Source organism: Mus musculus, chromosome 1 (genome assembly GCF_000001635.26).
Source record: "Mus musculus strain C57BL/6J chromosome 1, GRCm38.p6 C57BL/6J".
Lineage (NCBI taxonomy): Eukaryota > Metazoa > Chordata > Mammalia > Rodentia > Muridae > Mus > Mus musculus.
In genome coordinates, this window is record NC_000067.6 from 39,346,734 (window position 1) to 39,367,101 (window position 20,368).

The 20,368-nt window shown below is 45.1% G+C and overlaps 1 protein-coding gene across 2 annotated transcripts in view; it reads left to right on the forward strand.

Moving 5' to 3' along the window:
* Npas2 (neuronal PAS domain protein 2) overlaps positions 1 to 16,507 on the forward strand; it is a 169,539-nt gene extending 153,032 nt beyond the window's left edge. The window contains exons 18-21 of one of the 2 annotated variants that reach the window (XM_011238452.3): positions 758 to 948; positions 1,699 to 1,791; positions 12,916 to 13,090; positions 15,122 to 16,505. In XM_011238452.3, the coding sequence (XP_011236754.1) occupies positions 758 to 948; positions 1,699 to 1,791; positions 12,916 to 13,090; positions 15,122 to 15,274 (612 nt within the window). In that variant the 3' untranslated portion in view covers positions 15,275 to 16,505. Of the gene's footprint in view, positions 1 to 757; positions 949 to 1,698; positions 1,792 to 12,915; positions 13,091 to 15,121 lie in introns of both variants that reach the window. The other variant, NM_008719.2, reaches the window with a different exon arrangement.
* Positions 16,508 to 20,368: the final 3,861 nt, after the last annotated feature.

The following is a 20,368-nucleotide window of genomic DNA, read 5'->3' on the forward strand; positions in this document are numbered from 1 at the left end:
GTAGGAACGGCCCATCAGTATCACAGACAAAACCAGAAAATCGGGGCCAGGCCACCCCCTCGTTCACTCGTGATTTGAGTCAGCAGATATTTGCTGAAGGCTCCCTGCATGGCCAGCACTGAGAGAACCGTGAATGGGAAAGAAAACCCTCAGCTCCAATGGGGAGAACAGAGGGGAAAAAATGTGTGCACATCAGAGAATGTCAGAGGGTGGGGTGGGAACGGTGCGCAGATGAGTTGAAGATTTAAGATGATCAGAAGAGGTCTCCCTGAGAGGACTGTATCTCAGCAAAGCCCACAGCGGGTGGTGAGAGTCAGCTGGATCAGCATCAAGTGGAGGAAAGATTGGCTGGCATGTGCAAAGGTCCTGAGGCCGACAGGTCCAGCGAGGAGCAGAAACAGCAAAGAGCTCTTGGTTTACTAAGTAAAATCCGTGAAGAAAAAAAAAATTAATCCTAGTTCAATGAATGGTTCAGTTCTGCTGAGAGCCTGGCACTGCCCATGAAAATTTAAGAATCTTCAAGGTGCTTACAATCCAATGGGGAAGATATTCAAAATAGAAACAATTCACTGCACAGCTGGTGGGTCCTAACTTAGAGGAGAGGCAAGAGTCAGCAGATAGGAATTCTATGAGGTTTCCTAGAGAGATGGTATGAGTTCTTCTCTCTCTCTCTCTCTCCCTCCCTCCTTCCCTCCCTCCCTCCCTCTCTCTCTCTCTCCCTCTCTCTCTCTCTCTCTCATGTTAAATGATATTCCAGGGTCCAAAGCCAATGAGAAGTTCCCAGCTGCTGCCTGCCAGCGGCCGTTCACTGAGCAGCCTGCCATCCCAGTTTAGCAGTACAGCTTCCGTGCTCCCGCCTGGCCTGAGCCTCACCACGATTGCTCCCACCCCTCAGGATGACAGCCAGTGCCAGCCCAGCCCTGACTTCGGCCATGATCGGCAGCTCAGGTATGATGCTAGGCTGTTGAAAGGACAGGAAGGGGTCACTTGCCCTTTCCCTTCATCTCTCCATTCTGCACAGCAAACGTCCAAGGCTTCCCAGTTGGTCTCAGCTGAGGAGGTAGCAAGGAAGACCTTGGGATCCTGAAGGTCATGGGCATGACCCATTGTGTGGCTCAATTGCCTTTGAGAGGCACAGTTTGGGTGCTGTTCTAGTTTCGTTTATGTTTCTGTAATAAAATCCTCTAACAAGCAGGAAATTGGGTGAAGACGGCATTTTATTCAGCTTACAATTTCAGGTTAATATTCATTATTGCGGGGAAAGTCAAGGCAGGAACTTCAAATATCGAGTCACATTACATCCACAGTCAAGAGCAAAGCAAAGTGCATGCTCGCTTTCCTCGCTTGTGCTCGGCTTGAGTACACTACCCTTACACATTTCACGAGCCCTGCCTAGAGAATGGTGCTGCCCACAGTGGGCCGGCCCTTCCTGCAGTGATTAAGACAGTCTCCCCCAGGATATGCCCACAGGCCAACACAGTAAGACAGTCTCTCATATGCCCATAGGCCAACACACAACACAGTATAGACAATCCCTCACTGAGACTATCTTCCAGGTGATTCCAGACTGTGTCAAGGTGACAGTGAGAACTGGCCATCTCAAGTCCTGACTACAATGTCTTGATCTCTCTCTCTCTCTCTCTCTCTCTCTCTCTCTCTCTCTCTCTCTCTCTCTCTCTCTCTCTCTCTCTCTCAAAGGCTGTTGCTGAGCCAGCCCATCCAGCCTATGATGCCTGGGTCCTGCGATGCCAGGCAGCCCTCAGAAGTCAGCAGAACTGGACGGCAAGTCAAGTAGGTGGGAATGGGGCGGACACCTGGGTGGAGTGGTCTGAGCCTGGCCCTTTCATTTTCTTAAAATGATGCTCCAGGAGCTGATGTTTCTGACAATAGTACTCCAAGCTTTCGGGTTCACTGTGGATGTTCTACAAAAAGCAGGATCAAGCCTTCAGAGGGGCTTTCCCTGTGCTTTCCTTTCACTGATGTTCATGTAAATAGATAAAAACCTGACCTCTACTCTTCCACACTCCAAACAGGAGCTGAGGGAGAGAGTGACACCTCCCAGGCTGTAGTCATCCTTGGGCTTTTTAAAAGATACAGATCCCAACGCCTTCATCCGAGCTAACATCCGAATAGACATGACCCCTTCGTCTTCCTTGGGGCTCGCTCCCTTCAGCTGGTTCTTTACAAATGGAATGCACTGGGATTCCCTGCCCCATGCCTCTGGCACTGTAACCCAAGACCAGGAGACGCACCAAATTTGACCTCCCTCCCCTCTCCAAGATACAGCCTCCTCCCACATTTCTGGCCCAGGGCATTTTCTGTTGTTATAACTGGGTAATCTATGAAGGTTTTCTATGCCTCCTGGTTCTAGATAATGGGAAGGCTAAGCAGATGGTACTGGCGTCTGTCCAGCATCTGGTGAGATCCTTCTTGCTGCATCATGACATGGGGGAAGGGAGAGCAGTGTTCTGAGTTCTCCTATTCTTTTTATAAAACCATTACTATCCTCATGGGGGCCCCACCCTAATGACCTCATCCAGTCCTGATTACTTCCCAAAGCCCCACCCAAAAATACCATAAACAAGGAGCTTGGAAGCTAGGTTGCCATCTAACACATGGGCTTTGGGGAACATACTCAAGCCAGAGTATCCCCCAGTCTCCCCCCAGTCTCTCTTCCTCCTATCCATACTGAGGGGTAGATATGCACAGCTTTAATTAGTATTGCACCGGGGTTACTGGAGACATGGGGTAAATCATTTAAATGCTGCTAGAAAGTAGGCTTTAAAAAAATAGCCTCTGGGTTTCTATTTTCCTCCTCTTTCAAGACAGGATTCTCTGGCCTTGGCCTTAGTGTGCTGGGATATCCGGTGGGTTCTCTACCACACCCAGCCTTTAGAAGGGAGGCTATCACATGATCCTTCTTGGTGTAAGCACTGTTTGAGTTTATCAGGACACTGCTAGCTAACGGAGCATGCTGTGCAAAGCCTCCCTGAGAATTCTTTCTCTGCCCGCTGCAGTCCGTAATAGCATAACTGAGCAGTTCCTAAGCTCGTGGGAGTACTTACGAAGATTCCCTTTTCTCCCAATAAAAAATCTATAGCTTAGGGATGCTTCCTTTCTCCCCTTCAGCCAGTGGAGAGTCTGGGCTTTAAGAGAATCAGGTCCAGAAGGCCACACGTTACCTGTGGCAGAGTCATGGGCTCAATGGCTCCAGAGCACAAAACCCCTTGGTTCTGGATCTTCAAGACAACTTGTTAGCCTAAGTTATCTCTAGGCTGAAAGGGGTCTCCTTTCTGTTGTCTCTGTCCTATTAATACTTGGCCTCCTCGCTTTGCCCCTGTTTGAGAACGCGCACAGTCATGGATCCTGTGGGAAGCCATCTTTAAAATCCCCTGCTTCTGTTCTCAATTAGGCAGGCGGGTTTGGATTTTGGTTTTGAATTTTGCTTGTTCTTCCTAAATGTTCCAAGTAAGTGGAAAGAAAGATGCTTGTTACCTCAGTTTCCAGAGATGCTTAATCCTGCTAGGAATGAGGCAAAACCCACAATATTTTCCCCACCAGCAGCTGTAACTGCTATTTTTGGTCAAACCAATCATTGCTATGCTACTGTCTCTTCCAGACATGACCTAACAGCTCTGTTCTCCAGAGGATATCAAGAGCTGTCTCTCATATACACACAGAGGTCTCTGTAGGGAAAGTCTGGAAGCCCCAAAGCCTGTTACAGATGACCTCATACAGGGAAATGCCATCACTAAAACACAAACCCAGAAGGGAATTCGCTATAATGTCTTTGAACATTACCCTGTTCTTCCAGACCTTCCCATAAAGACCATCTGTCTTAGTTAGGGTCTTACTGCTGTGAACAGACACCATGACCAATGCAAGTATTTTAAGGACAACATTTAATTGGGGCTGGCTTACAGGTTCAGAGGTTCAGTCCATTATCATCAAGGTGGGAACATGGCAGCATCCAGACAGGCATGGTGCAGATAGGATGAGGGTCTTAAAGTCCACACCCACAGTGACACACCTACTCCAACAAGGCCACACCTTCTAATAGTGTACCCCCTGGGCCAAGCATATACAAGCCATCACACCATCCATAGTTTCTTGATAATGGACCATGGTCAACATCTTATTGTGTTATTACTGCTATTGTAATAAAATATACATAATGTAACATTTGTTATATAACACATAATATATAACATCTGCCATCATAACCATTGAAGTACACAGTACAGCTGCATCCAGTGCATCTGAGGTGTTCCCCAACCTTCCATTTCCAGAGCTCCTCATCTCCCTAGACTGAAAGCGTACCCTAGCTCCAGCCCCTCCCCCAACAGCTCCTGAAAGTCACCATCCCTCTCTCTGCCTTTCCGTGACTTTGGCTATTTGAGCACCTTGTACAGTGTTTGCCCTTTAGTGTCTTCAGGTTTCCCTCCTAGCTTGTGTCAGTGCTAGGTGGTGCTGTGTTCCATTGTATGGGTGTGTTCATCAGTGGACCCTTGACTTCATTCTGCCTTCTGGCTATTATTGTGAATGATATTTCTATGGGTATGCAAATATCTATTTGAGCACATACATTTACTTCTTTTGAATATATAACCAGAAGTGGAATGCCTGGATCATACAGAAATTCTATTTTTGTTTCAATTTTTTTTTTAGTTAGCATATGAATTAATGGGATTTGTTGTGAAATCTCCTTACATCTGTGTGTTCTTATTCGTCCTCTAATTTCCCGGCCTGTCCTCCATCCACACCCTCTTGCTGGTTCATGTCCACTCCACCAAGTAGGTTCTGCATAGAAACTTTTTAGGATCATGCGATCCCATTTATCCATTCTGGGGTTATTTCCTGTGGTCCCTTTCAGACAGTACTTGCTCATGCCTGTATCTTTAAATGTTTTCCTCCCATATCCAGCGTTCCAGTGCTCCTAATAACGATCTTTGATCAGTTTTAAATTTATTTTACTCAAGGTGAAGAATATAGATCTAGTTCCTTCCTCTACTTGTGAAAAAAAGAATCTAGCTTTGCCAGAACTGTTGTTTGAGGATGCTGCCCTTTGTCCAGTGTTTAATTTGTGACACATTTGTTGAAGACTCAGTTGGCTTGGTTGTGTGTGTTTATATCTGTCTCCTGTGTTTCCTTTGCTCCACATGTTTCTCTGCCAGTGAAATGCTGTTCTTTGTTACTTTGGCACTATAGTGTAATTTGAAGTCAGGTTTTGTGGTGCTTCCATGATAGCTCTTCCGGTAAGGACTATTTTGGCTATTTTGGGTCTTTTGTGTCTCATATTAATCTGTGGACATTTTTTCTATTTCTAAGAACAACACTGGAATTTTTATGGTGATTGTGTTGAATCTGTAGATCAGTTCTGATAATATGGCCAATATAACAATGCTAACTTTCAAATTTTCCCATGAGTGTGGGAAGGTTTTTTTCTTTTCTTCTAGTACCATGTTGAACTTCTTTCTTCAGTGTCTTAAAATTTCCATTGTAGACGTCTCTCAGCTTCTTGATTAGTTTCATCACTAGTCACTTTTAATGATTTGAAATTATTTTATGTAAGCATTTTAAAGTTATGAATGGGGTTCCTCTCTGATTTCTTTCTTGACAAACACATTTTTTTGCATGTAGAAAAAGTGCTCATCTTTCTTTTTTCTTTTTCTTTTTCTTTTTTTTTTTTTTTTTTTTTTTTTTTTTTTTTGATGATTTTGTGTCTCTTACTTTGCTGACCATATTTCTGAGAGCCAAGAGTTTTCTGGTAGAATCTTCAAATCAAATGGCTGCATCACCCGCACATTGGGATAATTTCACTTCAATTTTCCTACTTATATCCCTTTAATTTCTTTCTTATTTCCCCAGCAGGACTTCAAACACTTGGCTGAATGAGAGTTTTAACCCTTGTCTCATTTCTTATTTGAGGGGAAATCCTTTCCATTCGTCTTATACAGCATAATGTGGGCTGTAGGGTTTCCATACAGACCTTTATTAAATTATGCTATAAGCCTTTAATTCCTAACTCCTTCATGAAGTAATGTTGAACTTTCTCAAAGGCCTTTTTGTTTCTATTAAAAAAAAGAGCATGTTGGGGGCTGGAGAGATGGCTCAGAAGCTAAGAGTACTGTCTGCTCTTCTGGAGGACCTGAGTTCAATTCCCAGCAACCACATGGTGGCTCACAACCATCTATAATGAGATCTGGTGCCCTCTTCTGGCCTGCAGGCACACATGCAGGCAGAACACTAAATACATAATAAATAAATCTCTTTTAAAAGAGCATGTATTTTTTTGTCCTCTAGTATACTTGTGTGTTATATTACATTTATTGATTTGCCTAAGTTGAACCACTCTTGGTCACGGCATATGATCTTCTTAAGGTGTTCTTGAAACAGTTCACAAGAATTTTATTGAGAATATATGATCTGTATTTATCAGAGCAATTAACCCACAGTTCTTTCTCTGTTCTCTCTCTCTCTCTCTCTCTCTCTCTCTCTCTCTCTCTCTCTCTCTCACACACACACACACACACACACACACACACACACACACAGGGCGGGAGGGAAGGGGAGGGGAGGAGATGGGAAGAGAGAGAGGGAGAGGGAGAGGGAGAGGGAGAGGGAGAGAGAGAGAGAGAGAGAGAGAGAGAGAGAGAGAGAAAGACCTGGTTTAGTATCAGGTAGTACTGGCTTCCTAGACTGAACTCGAGTAATGCTCCTTCCCTTTGCATTCTTATGAAACAGTTGGAGTAGCACTGACTCTCTCTCTTCTCTAAAGACTCAGGTAGAGGTCAGCAGTGAACACACTTGATCCTGGGATTTTCTTCATTAGGATGCTGTTAATTGCTGCTTCGGTCTTGTTGACAGCTGTGGATCTATCTATATTGTTTATATACACTTGATTTAATTTTGGTAGGCCACATGCTTGTATAAATCTATCTATTTCTTCTAGATTTTTCCAGGATTATAGGCATTATCCTCTGGATGTAATTGAAGTCTATTTTAACACTCCTAACACCCCCCCTTTCCTCTCTAACTTGATTGATTTACTCTCTCTCTCTCTCTCTCTCTCTCCTCTCTCTCATCAATCGTGTTCATCATTTCTAAGAGCCCACTTGTGTTGACTGGTCCTAGGTTCTTTTAGTCTCCATTGCAGAAGGTTCTGTCCTAATCTTGATTACCTCTTGCTACCTCCTGCCTCTGGTTTTAGCTTGCTCTTCTTTTTCTAAGACACTGAGGTGCATCATTAGGATATTCGTGGGAAATCTCTGGATTTTTAATGTCATCACTCATAGCCATAAACTTTCCTCTTAGAATGGCCTTACCTATACCTCAAAGACTGGTAAGTTCTACTTTTATTTTCATTTAATTATGGAATGTTTTACCTCTCCTTTCTTCAGCAACCCAGCCACCAATCACCCATGAGTGTTTTATTCAGTCTCCAAGTACTTGCCATTCCTAGAAATTCTGTTGCTATTGATCGCTAGCTTTTCCATTATGGTCTTTTAAATACCAGAAATTGTTCTAATTATTTTGCATACTTGCTTGATGGCCTATAGTGTGCGTTCTGTTTTAAAGAAGACTCCATAAGCTCCAGAGAAATATATGAATACCACATATGTTGGATAACATAGTTCATCTATGATATGGTGTTTTGGGCTTGCTCATTTGTTTTGAGCTAGGTCTCATTATGTAGCCCTGGATGGCCTAGAACTCTAAAGATCTACCTGCCTCTGCCTCCCAAGTGCTGTGATTAAAAGCTTCCATCACCACAACCAGCCCATGGTGTAATTCTTTTGTTTGGTTTGGTTTGGTTTGGTTTTTCGAGACAGGGTTTCTCTGTATAGCCCTGGCTGTCCTGGAACTCATTTTGTAGACCAGGATGGCCTCGAACTCAGAAATCTGCCTGCCTCTGCCTCCCGAGTGCTGGGATTAAAGGCGTATGCCACCACCGCCCAGCTGGTGTAATTCTTAAGATGTGTATGTGTGTGTGTGTGTGTGTGTGTGTGTGTGTGTGTGTGTGTGTGTGTGTTAGTGTGTGTGTGTGTGTTAGTGTGTGTGTGTGTGTGTGTGTGTGTGTGTGTGTGATGGTGTATCCCACCTGTCCACAGTGCCTGCAGAGGATCCCCTGAATTCTTTGATCTGGAGTAGCAGGCACTTGTGAGCCACTCATGGGTGCTGGGAACCTAATTAGTGTCCTCTGTAATAGCAGCAGAAGCTGTTAACTACTGATCTATCTCTCCATCCTGTGTAGTTTAGTTGTAGAACTTCTTCATTGGATTTTAGTATATATGACATATCTGAAAATGGAAATGAAGTATTGAAGTCACCCATTATTACTGCATGAGGACACAGCCAACCTTTAATGCCTACTAGTATTTGTTTGATGAAACTGGGGGTCCCAGCATTTGGTATCTGTATTTATGACTGCTATGTCTTCTTAATAAATTGTTCCCTTTGTTAATACATGGTGACCTTTTTATTTCTTCTAATTTTGATTTGAAGACTCTCCGCTATCAGAGGAGCTACAGCAGCTTGTTTTCACCTTTTCCACGCTCACCAGATTAACCTTTTTCCATGCTCAGCCTGTGCATGTCTTGGCTAGAGAGGTAGATTTCTTGGAATCGACAACAAGTTGGATCTTTTTTCCCCCTGCAAGCAGCTAATCTATATCTCATTATTGGTGGAATTGTGGTTGTTTCTGTTTGGTTGGATGATTGTTCTTTTTTTTCTCTTTCTTTCTTTCTTTCTTTCTTTCTTTCTTTCTTTCTTTCTTTCTCTCTCTTTCTGTCTGTCTATCTGTCTGTCTGTCTGTCTTTCTTTTATGGTTTTTTTTTGGGGGGGGGTGTTGAGACAGGGTTTCTCTGTGTTGCCCTGGCTGTCCTGGAACTCACTCTGTAGACCAGGCTGGCCTCGAACTCAGAAGTCTGCCTGCCTCTGCCTCCCGAATGCTGGGATTAAAGGTGTGCGCCACCACACCTCTGCTGTTCTTTTCTATACTATTAAGCTTTGCTGATCTGCTTTGCTGAACATGATAGACTCCTTCTTGACGCTCCTGCATTCATCCCCTCCTCTCAGAAAATCTATCCTTTCATTGGCTCTCCTGACTAAGTCCATCTGTCTTCCTTCTTCTCTGCCCACATTCCTTTAGTATCTTTTGCAGTGCTGGCTCAGACATTGTGATGGTTGGCTTTAAGTACCCATTTGATGCATCCTATAATAACCTTAGAAAATTGTCTCAATGAGGAATTGTCTACCTTGGGTTGGCCTGGGCATGTTTGTGGGAGACTGTCTTAATTGTATAAACTGATGTGAGAAGACATTGTGCACTCTGGGTCTTCTTAACGGAGTTCTGAGCTGTGTGAGAGTAGAAAAGCCCAGTTAGATACAGCAAGCACACAGCTAAACACACATGCATTTATTTCCTTGCACTCTGAGCTATGGATGTGCTGTGACCAGCTGTCCCAAGCTCCTGTCACTTGACCCCCTTAAGTGCTGGACTGTAGCCTGGAATTATTAACTGATAAATCCTTTCTCCTCATACTTGCTTTTTGGTCCCTGTATTTTATCATAGCAACAGGATTCAAAGCAGTGCTGTAGTCTTCCTCTTAGGATTTTTTAAAAAAGATTTATTTATTTATTTTACTTTATTTTATTTATTTTACAGTATGTAAGTACACTGTAGCTATCTTCAGGTGCACCAGATCCCATTACAGAGGGTTGTGAGCCACCATGTGGTTGCTGGGAATTGAACTCATGATCTCTGGAAGAGCAATCAGTGCTCTTAACCACTGAGCCATCTCTCCAGCCCTGGTGCAGTAACCATGAATCTCCTTAGTTTGTTTTTACCTTGAAATGGCCTTAATTATCCATCAGTGTAAAAAGACTGACTGACTGGATTTTGGAATGTTGGTTGAGAGATATGTAGCTTAAGGACTTTGCCCTGTGCTTTCCCCGCAGCTGACCCCTTGGATGTGGATGCTGGAAACTGAACTTGGCTCCTCTAGAAAAACAGCAAGCTTTCTTATCCACTGACCATCTTTCCACAGCCCAGGAAGCTCACTCTTAAGGGTTCAATCCCTGTATGACTTAAAGGGGAGGAAACCCACTTCTATAATAGCAATATCACCACACTAACATCGGTTAATCCCACTAATACATCTCCAAACATCACAAAACAGAAAATTTCACAAAACAAAAATAGAGTGTTTTCTGAAGTTAAAAATGACTTGCTGCAAATTTGGAAATAGTAATGACTGAGAAAAAGAAAGGAGATGGGGCTGGGGGAGGGGGGCAAGGAGAAAATAGAGGACAGCCAGGGATAAGTAAAGAAAATGAAGGGAAAGTGGAGGATGGAGGGAGTAGGGGAGGAGCTGGGGGAGGCGTGACTGGGAGGAGAGGGAGGCCATTACTTGAGATATAAAGCAAATAAATTAATTAATTAAAGAAAAAATCTACCCAGAATCTATTTAAAAAAGAAAAAAAAACAAAAACAAAAGAGAAAGGGGAGGGAAGAGGAGGGGAGGGAAGGGAGAGGAGAAGAGAGGAAGAGGGGAGGGGAGAGAGAGGGGAGCTGGGAACCTTCTTTCTGGGTCTTCAAGAGCAAGAAACTGCCAATGTGTGCACGCGTTCATGAGGCAGAGGTGTCAGAACTTGTGTGTCACTGGTCTCTATAACAAATGTCCAATGTCCACCAAGGTGGTCCTACTTTAGAGGTTTCTCTTCTTCGTGTACAGGAGCGGGGGAGGGTGTCTCCATTCTCCATGCTTAGCTCTGTGTCCTCCAGAGACTTTCCAGACTGTCCGTCTCTGGGTAGGCGGCTGTTCTATTGGGGAGGAGTCTCCCAAGTACATTAAAAATCAGCAGGTGAACCTCAGTCCTGGGGGCCGTCCACACGAAGGACATCAAGGATTCTCCAGCAGATAGGTGGCTCCAGGCTGATCCATCCGGGCCCTGCTTCTTCAACCCCAGGGTACTTCTCTGCAGATAAGGTGTGCTCCTGACCACAGAGTCCAAGGCTGCCGTACCCCGTGCTCTTCACTGCCTGAGCCAGACCCTGAGTCTCTGGCCACCTGGCCACTTCAGTTCCTCAGTACCTGGCCTCTCTTGTTCTCTGTAATTGCCTTCCCGATATCTCTCTGGCTCTGGGATTATGGGAGGTTAAATTCAGGCTCCCTGACTTAATGGATTTTCCATTTGGGGGGACCTCCAGGATGGCCTCAGTTTTCGGCAGTAAGTTCCCTGTCAAGAATGGACCCAGCCATGGCCCTCTGAGTCCACAGAATGACAAGATGGACGTCCTTTTCACTACTGAATGCTCCACTTGAGGAATCACAGCCTCACCAAAACCTGTAACTGGATCTGGGGCTCCTGAGAGCTGTGGACTTGTACTGAAGGCAGGATTTGCAGTCCTAGAAAGTCCATCAGCTCTAGGATGGGCTTTCTGCTTCCCCATGGTCTACCTCAGAGCCCCGCTGTTCAAACCTGGCTTACCCCTGTCTCTTTCCCCTCATTCTTCAGCTGTTTCTCACTGCCCATGAATTTCTAAAGCTCTTTCTTAGGAGTAGGCTGTGTTAGCCTGTTCTGACTCTTCTCCCTCACCAGGTCACACGAAGGCAGCTTTTAGTCTAACATCTTACCCAGAAATCCCGTGTTTAAGTTTTTGAGAAACTACCATAATGGTTTCCAGCATGGCCTTACCACCTTACATTTGCACCGGCAGCACACAAAACTGTTTTTACACATCCTTGCTAACAAGGGCATTTTCCTCTTCTTCAGTATGTGTCAATATCTATACAGTACATGTATGTATGTCTTTATCATAACGGTGTGAAGTGTTAACTCACTTCAGCTTTGATTGGCATTCCTCCTATCGACTAGTCACAAATTCACGTGCTTACTGGCCTTTCTATCTTTCCGTTGGATGAAAAGGACTGCTCAAGGGGGCTGGTGAGATGGCTCAGCAGTTAAGAACACTGGCTGCTCTTCCAGAGGTCCTGAGTTCAATTTTCAGCAACCACATGGTGGTTCACAACCTGCTCAAGCCATTTGCCCATTACTTTGGGTTCTTTTGTGTGTGTGTGTGTGTGTGTGTGTGTGTGTGTGTATAAGTAAACTGTAGCTGTCTTCAGACACACCAGAAGAGAGCATCAGATCTCATCACAGATGGTTGTGAGCCACCATGTGGTTGCTAGGATTTGAACTCAGGACCTCTGGAAGAACAGTCAGTGCTCTTAACCTCTGAGCCATTTCTCCAGCCCTACTTTGGGTTCTTTGGGCATTAATGGGATGTTGGTGATAGAGCTGTAGATGTTAGTGAAGGTTTTTGTGTTTGTTTGTGTTTGTTTGTTTTTTAATATTTGTTTGTTTTATGTACATGGGTGTTTGGCCTGTGTCTGTAGAAGCTAAAAGAAGGTGTCAAAGCCTGTGATGATTTGTATATGCTTGGCGCAGGGAGTGGCACTATAAGGAGGTGTGGCCCTGTTGGAGTAGGTGTGTCACTGTGGATGTGGGCTTAAGATCCTCATCCTAGCTTCCTAGAAGTCAGTATTCTGCTAGCAGTCTTCAGATGAAGGTGTAGAACTCTCAGCTCCTCCTGCCTGGATACTGCCATGCTCCTGCCTTGATAATAATAGACTGAACCTCTGAACCTCTAAGCCAGCCCCAATTAAATGTTGTCCTTATAAGAGTTGTCTTGGTCATGGTGTCTGTTCACAGCAGTAAAACCTTGATTAAGACAGATGCCCTGGAACTGTAGTTGTAGGCAGTTATCCACCATGTGGGTGCTGAGAACCAAACCCAGGTCTTCTGGAAGAGCTGTTAGTGTTCTCAACCACTGATCCCTCTCTCCAGCCCCTGTAGTACTGGGTCAGGCATCTCTTTCTCAGAGGATCTGTTTTATTTGAAACTAAACAGGTATGCACAGAGCCAAGTGATGTTTCCAAGTCCAGACTCACACCCTACCAACAGCAGCGCATCCACCCCGGTCCTGCTCATGGGGCAGGCAGTACTCCATCCCAGCTTCCCTGCTTCCCGGCCATCGCCACTGCAGCCAGCACAGGCACAGCAGCAGCCACCACCCTATTTGCAGGTAGGTGAGCTCCGGGAGTTGGGGGGAGGGGGGAGCAGGGGCGGGAACAGGGGCGGGGCAGGGGCGGGGCAGGGGGCAGGTTGATGAACCACTTGAGTTCAGTGAACAGAGGCTGAGTTCCAAATTCGACTTTTACAGACATTTTCTTCCCTAGTAGAGAGCAACCTTGGAAAAGTTCATATTTGGTTAATTTTAATGCTTAATGTACAGTATGAAAGTTAAGGGTAGGTTAACATTATGCTCCATATGCTGGTATGCTGGAAAGATCTATTTTAAAAATAATTCTGTTTTGTTTTGTTTTGTTTTGTTTTTCGAAACAGAGTTTCTCTGTGTAGCAGCCCTGGCTGTCCTGGAACTCACTCAGTAAACCAGGCTGGCCTCAAACTCAGAAATCCGCCTGCCTCTGCCTCCCAAGTGCTGGGATTAAAGGTGTGCGCCACCATGCCCAGCTAAAAATAATTCTTATCAGTTGCACATCTTGATACGCTCATACCTTCACCAAAAGAAAGTCAAAAACTAACGAGTGTTTTTGTCAAACTTTTTAGTGCATAGAAGTATACAATTAAAACACAACTAGTTAAAGATCCATCAAGCCGTTTTAGTAAATATGTTAATGTGTGAAATAGAGACTTTACATGGAAACTGGAGGCGCAGTTCACAGAGAAAGCAGAAATTAGTTCACTGGATTATCAAGCACACCAGAAGGGGGAAGGGTGGGTGCCAGTGGCCTGGGGATTCAGATACGGGCCCTGTTCCTTCAGGGACTCTCAAAGGGTTCCATTCTCCCTCACACCTGTCTAGGGCACTCCCCTAGCGCATCCGTGATCCTGCCTTGTGAGACTTTCCCTAGACTCACGGGACCACCACCTCTGCAGGGCATCTCTGAAGCCTAAAGACAGCATGTGATGCCTGAGATGGAGAGAGTCAGCATCCTTAAAGATCTGGGGTGCCGTTTGATGCTAAAGCTGTTAAACTATCTGTAGTATAATCTTCAAGTCTCCCTGGCCACACCCACCGTGATGGTGGGTGTCAACTCCAACTTTGGCTTTGTAGATCTTGTCAGTCCCCACTCAGGACAGGGAAGTCATCGGGCATGGCAAGCAATGAGGCAGAGAGACAGAGATGGATGTGGGAAGAGGAGAGGTCTCCATGTGACTTCAGCAGCCGCAGTTTGCAAACACCTGCTGCATTCACGATGCAAAGTAAAGATGCTAGAGTGCTTCAGCAACCGTGGTGCCCTTGACATCTCAGAGCACATGCATACATGGAGGTGGGCTGCACAGCACAGCTGTGTGCTCCGGCCCTAGCGGTGCACAGAGAGAATGGTAGAGAAACCTTCCTTCCTGAAGGAAGGCTCAGAGGCATCTCTGGCAGAACCCGACCATCAAGAAAATACTGAGTTTGAGTGAAAGAGAAGAGATGAGAGGAGGGTGTTTTAGCAGGCCAGGGATAGGTATGCTGCCAAGTCTCCGAGGTAGTATAGGGGCACTAGGATAGTAACAAGGGACATTTATTGTAGGCAAGATTGGAAAATAAGAGTGAAACTGCCAAAGTCAGACTGACTGGTTGACTGATTTGCATTTCCAATCAGGAACTTGTCTTTCCAGGTTCTGGAAAAACGGCAGTATTTGAAGTAGACACAGGACCTAATCTAAGAGCCATGCACGTGTGTGCAGATTCTTCCCCACCCATAAATTACATGGGCCTCAGGCTCCACCATCCACAAACACAGAAGACTTTACATAGATGGTGTGCTTCTGATTCAGCCTCAGTCCCAAGCCCATTGACCCAGAAGGAGCCCCCCCCCCCTTCCCCACCCAGAGTTGATGCACAAGGGTGCAGTCAGAAAGCTTGGCTTTTCCCCATCATGCACTCAGACATGCACTCACCAGCACGCATGCCTAGCGGTCTGAGGAGGGAGTCCCAGAATCTGGCAGCATCTGCTGCAAACCCCAAAGGTACTGAAGTAACTTGAAGAGTAGAGGGACTGGCCAGTCACGCAGCCCCTTTTCTGCTCTTTCCTGCGTACAGGCACCAACATCTCTGCACAGTGAGCAGCCGGACTCGCTCCTTCTCTCCACCTTCTCCCAGCAGCCGGGAACCCTGGGCTATGCAGCCACACAGTCTACACCTCCGCAACCCCCACGCCCCTCCCGCAGGGTCAGCCGGCTGTCAGAGTCCTAAGGTCTCCAGCAGCCATCAGGGTAATACCCTGACACTGGAGTCCAGACGCAACCAGCTTTAACCAATGGAAAACGGGGTTGGCCGTGGGAGATGGGATGAAGCGTTTACGTGATTTTGGCGCACCCTGTATACATTTCAGAACTCCTGATGGTAACGTGTCTGGAGTGTGGCACTGGCAGAATGGGGAAAGAACAGGAATATTGGCCATGATTCTTTTGCCCTGGGCTTCTTGGGCATCCGCTACAGCCATACCAGACAGGAACCAAGTGTCCCCGTGTTGGCACCGCTTCCTGGTCTATTTGCAGAGGTGGTACCCCTCGCTGCCTCCAGGAGAGAGCGCTCCAGGTACTCTACCGACTGAGACAGGTCCCAAGCCCTAACAGGCCTTCACTCTCTTGATAGTCTTTCCTTTACAGTCAAGGACTACGTTAAAGGTCTCTGGAGAGAGTATAAAGAGATTATTTTTCATCGTTTTTAAAAGGTTTTGTTTTAATTTGCACACCTGTGCACAAGGGAAATAACTTAGGCACTTTCGGAGTTTGTGTTTGTTTTGTTTTGTTTAATAAGGTCCCATGGCTTCTTTGGGAATCCACGATAAGAAAAACAACCCCACCAATCAGATAGCGGAGCCTGTTATTTGAAGCTGCAGAGCCACACCCTTGGCCTAACCCCTAGCAGACTGAGGCTCTCCCATGCCTACCAGGGGGTGTTTTCCTTCCTAAACAGAACACTGGATTCTTCCTGTTAACTTCACCGAGAGTAGCTACAAAGGTGGACTTAGAGCCAAGCACAATCTCACAACGATTCCAGAATTCCCTAGAGACCTCTTGGGGGGCAACGGGCAGGCTGCATCTCCCAGGAAACCAGGCAAGGGCCCGCCATCCTAGTGAGGCAGGCCACCGCACCTTTCCACTTCTCTTCCCCATGATTCCGAAGATTGGATTTTCCTTTTCAGGATGCACTTTGCTTTTTTTTTTTTTTTTTTTGTATGTTTTGTTATGTCGAGGTATTTCTAAAGAGAAGATTTTATATAATTATAAGAGGAAGTGTAGTGAATTGTACAGCTGTTGTAATAATGACCTATTTCTATAAAAAAATAAAATTGTACGGATTATGTGTAAATTATTTTGTATCTGAGATACCAGTTCCATTCCCACATATGAAAGTATAAAGGTTTCCTTGTGTTTTTCTGTGAGTGAACATTTTGTAATAAATTAACAAGTTTGTACAATTTCCTTGGTCCCTTGTTGTACATCGACACATATATCTCTTTTCTGGGAAACCTTAACATTTTTTGAGCTGTTGAAAACTTCAGAGGTAAAGTCCTTAGTCTGTTTTCCGTTGCTGTGATAAAGTAAGTGCGGCGGAGAAGTCAGAGAAACGGGCTCAGAGTTCCAGAGAGTTCACATGGTCACGTGGCACTGTTGCTCTGGGCCTGTGGTTGCCTCCAACGTCATCGAATGAGTTCATGGCAGAAAAGGTCTGCTCATTTCAGGACTATCAGGAAGCAAAGAAAGAGTAAGGGGCAGGGATGCCAATAAAGGAATACCACTAACAGCCTAACTTTGTTCCAGCAGCTCCACATTCTATCAGGCTACACCCAGTAGCTGAGGTCCAGGGTTTCAGCACATGGGTCTTTGGGGGCCGTGCAAGACCCAAACTTCAGTATGGCAGAAGCTCAAACAATAACTGGAATACTGGAATGGAAAGCTTGTTTGTTTGTTTGTTTTCTTTTTTCCGAGACAGGGTTTCACTGTATAGCCCTGGCTGTCCTGGAACTCACTCTGTGGACCAGACTGGCCTTGAACTCAGAAATTCGCCTGCCTCTGACTCCCCCGTGCTGGTACTAAAGGCGTGCACCAGAGAAAGCCTGTCTCGAAAAACCGGAGGGGGGGGGTGGTGGGGGGAGGCGTGCGCCACCACTGCTCGACAAATGGAATTTTTTGAACTGCATTATTCTGCCAGTTCCCTAAGGCTTAAAGCTTGTGACAGAAAAGCAATGCTTTGTTGAAGAAATGATGACAAAATAATAACAGGAAAAAGTTGCTGGGAACATCTCAATCTTGTAGACATAGGTAGCCTGCAGAAATGATGGAGACGCTCCCCACCAAAGCATCCATTCATTGTTTGCAATTGCTTTCAATCAGGACAGATCCGAAGGACTCCCACTACCAGCATGAAGACCAATGATACCAGCAAGGTAGGTGTGCCTGTGTGTGATATGTGCACACATATGCAGCACAGCGGGATGTCTAGGTCTCAGTCAGCTTCAGCCACCTTGTTCATGATGGTCAGCATACTAAAATGAGGGTGCGCCAGAGGTCCTGGCGGTCTCGACTGAGTGCTTCTAAGTTCTTGTTCTCTTGTTCAAACAATTGAAAGAAGTATACACAAATAGTGAATTAGCAAGGGTCTAATTCAAAAAATAGAGTAAACATCCAGACTGGATGCATTGCTATGAAAGCAGTAAGCTCCAAGCAAGATTGCCCTGGGTTAGCCGGGCGTGGTGGCACATGCCTTTAATCCCAGCACTTGGGAAACAGAGGCAGGAGGATTTCTTAGTTCGAGGCCAACCTTGTCTACAAAGTGAGTTCCAGGACAGCCAGGGCTATACAGAGAAACCCTGTTTATTGTGCAAAGCTTCCTCTTATGGGACCAGGAGGAGGAGGGGTTAGTTGCCAAGGATGAGATGTAGGTGATTCTGTGATTCCATTGAAGGGCTTGGGTTATGTAACCCTTTGTTCATTCAACATGTTCTTTATCATGATATGTTTCATCTTACTCATATGCATGTCCAATCATGCCCAGGCATGGTTGGTAAATAGGAGATTCCCACCCCCACCCCCCCCAAAAGTTCACTCAATGGACACAGGCTGCCTTACTGCCCATATACTGAAGACCAGCCCAGGCTGAGTTGGGCTCACCTCCTGCAGTTCTTTTTTTTTTTTTTTCTTTCGAGACAGGGTTTCTCTGTGTAGCCCTGGCTGTCCTGGAACTCACTCTGTAGACCAGGCTGGCCTTGAACTCAGAAATCCACCTGCCTCTGCCTCCCAAGTGCTGGGACTAAAGGTGTGCACCACCACTGCCCGGCCTGCAGTTCTAAGATATGTTCCAGCAAGTTCAACCACAAAAGGGGAGTCACCAGAGGTTGCTAGGGAGTTAGTTGAGGGTATAAGAATTGACTAGCCACTTTGTTTGGAGAAGGTTGTGCACGGAACTCCGTGCAGATGCATGTCCCAGGGTGCTAAGCTGCCTCTGAAAACTACCCACTTTAGGAGCTCATGGTTTAGGAGCCACCTAGATGCTGGCTGCATGAAGCTAAAGTTCCTTCTAGGGCTCTATTAAGATAGACAGGTCTGTAATTTCTCCTCTTCTGTAAAATGATGATGGCTCCTTCTTGGTTCTCTAGCTAGGATCCATTTTGGATACCATGAGGTTGCTATAGATATGTACCCTTGATTGCTCTATCCTGAGGGTGGGGGTGGAGTGGGCAGGAAATATTTTTCATTCACCAAGAGGAACATTTGGAAAGAACTTGAAATGAACCCTAAAAACATGAAGTCTGTATGGAACTCTGACCTATTTTTTTCTCTTACCCTAGCATTGTCTAAGGGTTAGAGATTGGGTTTTTCTGGAAACAAACTTATAGTTTAATTGTAGTCATACTTTAATTGATGGTTAGACTCCTAAGTGGAACAAGATTGTTAATGGACACAGTGTATTCATTCTCCTAAGGCTGTCTATCTGGAAGTCATTAAAAGAGGGTGGAGTATGCTGTGCTCCTAATTTAATTTAACTCTGCCTGAATTGTGCACATGTTCAAAATTTGGGTTCGCTCAAAAACCTATAATTGTGTAATTTTCCACTAAATGCATGCATCATGGGAATTGTAATCACTGACCTCTTCATTCATTATCTTTGCTTATTAAAAGGTCATTCTGTAACTACATCTGTGTCCCAGAAAAACCATGATCATACTGTCTGGAAAAGTACAGTGTCTTGGCTCAAGAGTCAAGATTGAATGTGACCTCAGTTTAAGATACTACAAACAAACTAAAATTGTAACACCTTCTGTCTCTAACAACTAAAATCCCCTTGTACAAACAACATTGTTGTCATTGTTAGACAAGGTATCACTATGTAGCTCTGGCTGGCTTGGAACTCCCTATATAGATCAGGCTGTTCTGCAACTTACAGAGCTCCACCTGCCTCTGCCTCCCACTGTGGAATTAAAAGTGTGTGCCACCACACCTGGCGAAGTGAAGCAGTTCCTAGTCATGACTTTGCACTCTTGCCAAAATGTCCTAGTAAAAATTTAGCGATATAAAATGGCTTTAATTTCTGTTCATGTTGTAGCTTGACGATCTCAAAGTCAGCCAGTAATATACTGAAAAAAATCTAATCTGAGTCATCTAGAGAAATGCTATTAGTGCTCAGATGGACTTCATATTATGGAGATAAATAGCCTTGCTTTTCTGTAGAAAAGCTCATTAGAAATGAGGCAGGGGAATTTTTTTTCCTTTTTGATTTTTTAGCTTAATCATGTGTGGACGGATATGTCTAGTTTATTGACTCCTTAAATTATTCATGTTTTACTTTTAGTATGAAGTCAGGAACTCACAGCCTTTTATAAACTCAGCTTTTCTAATTAACCATTATTTATTAACCATAACTAATTATCATTTCTTGCTCAAGTCAGCACACTCTGACTAGTGGGCTCCTCTGTCTTCTTGCTAAAGATCCCAAATTCACATTTTCATATTCTCTTTATAGCCCTTCCTCCCTCTCCCTCCCTCAGTCTCTACTCTCCCCTTCCCTCTCTCCTCCCCTTACTCTTGGATCTAGTCTCATTGTGTAGCCAAGACTGGCCTCTGTGTAGTCCGTCCTTAATTTGGCATCCTCTTGCTCTGCCTCCTGAATGCATCGCTCCAGACTTCCTTTTAAATTATTTTTGAGTGGCTCTGCTTGGGAGATTGCGTTGCAATTTTCTGAGCTCAACCCCAGTACCAATCAGCACTCCCATAGAACCCCTTCTGGTTTGGATTCTCTAAGAACTAGAACCGAGCCTGTCTGCTCCTTTCCTCCTAGCCCCAC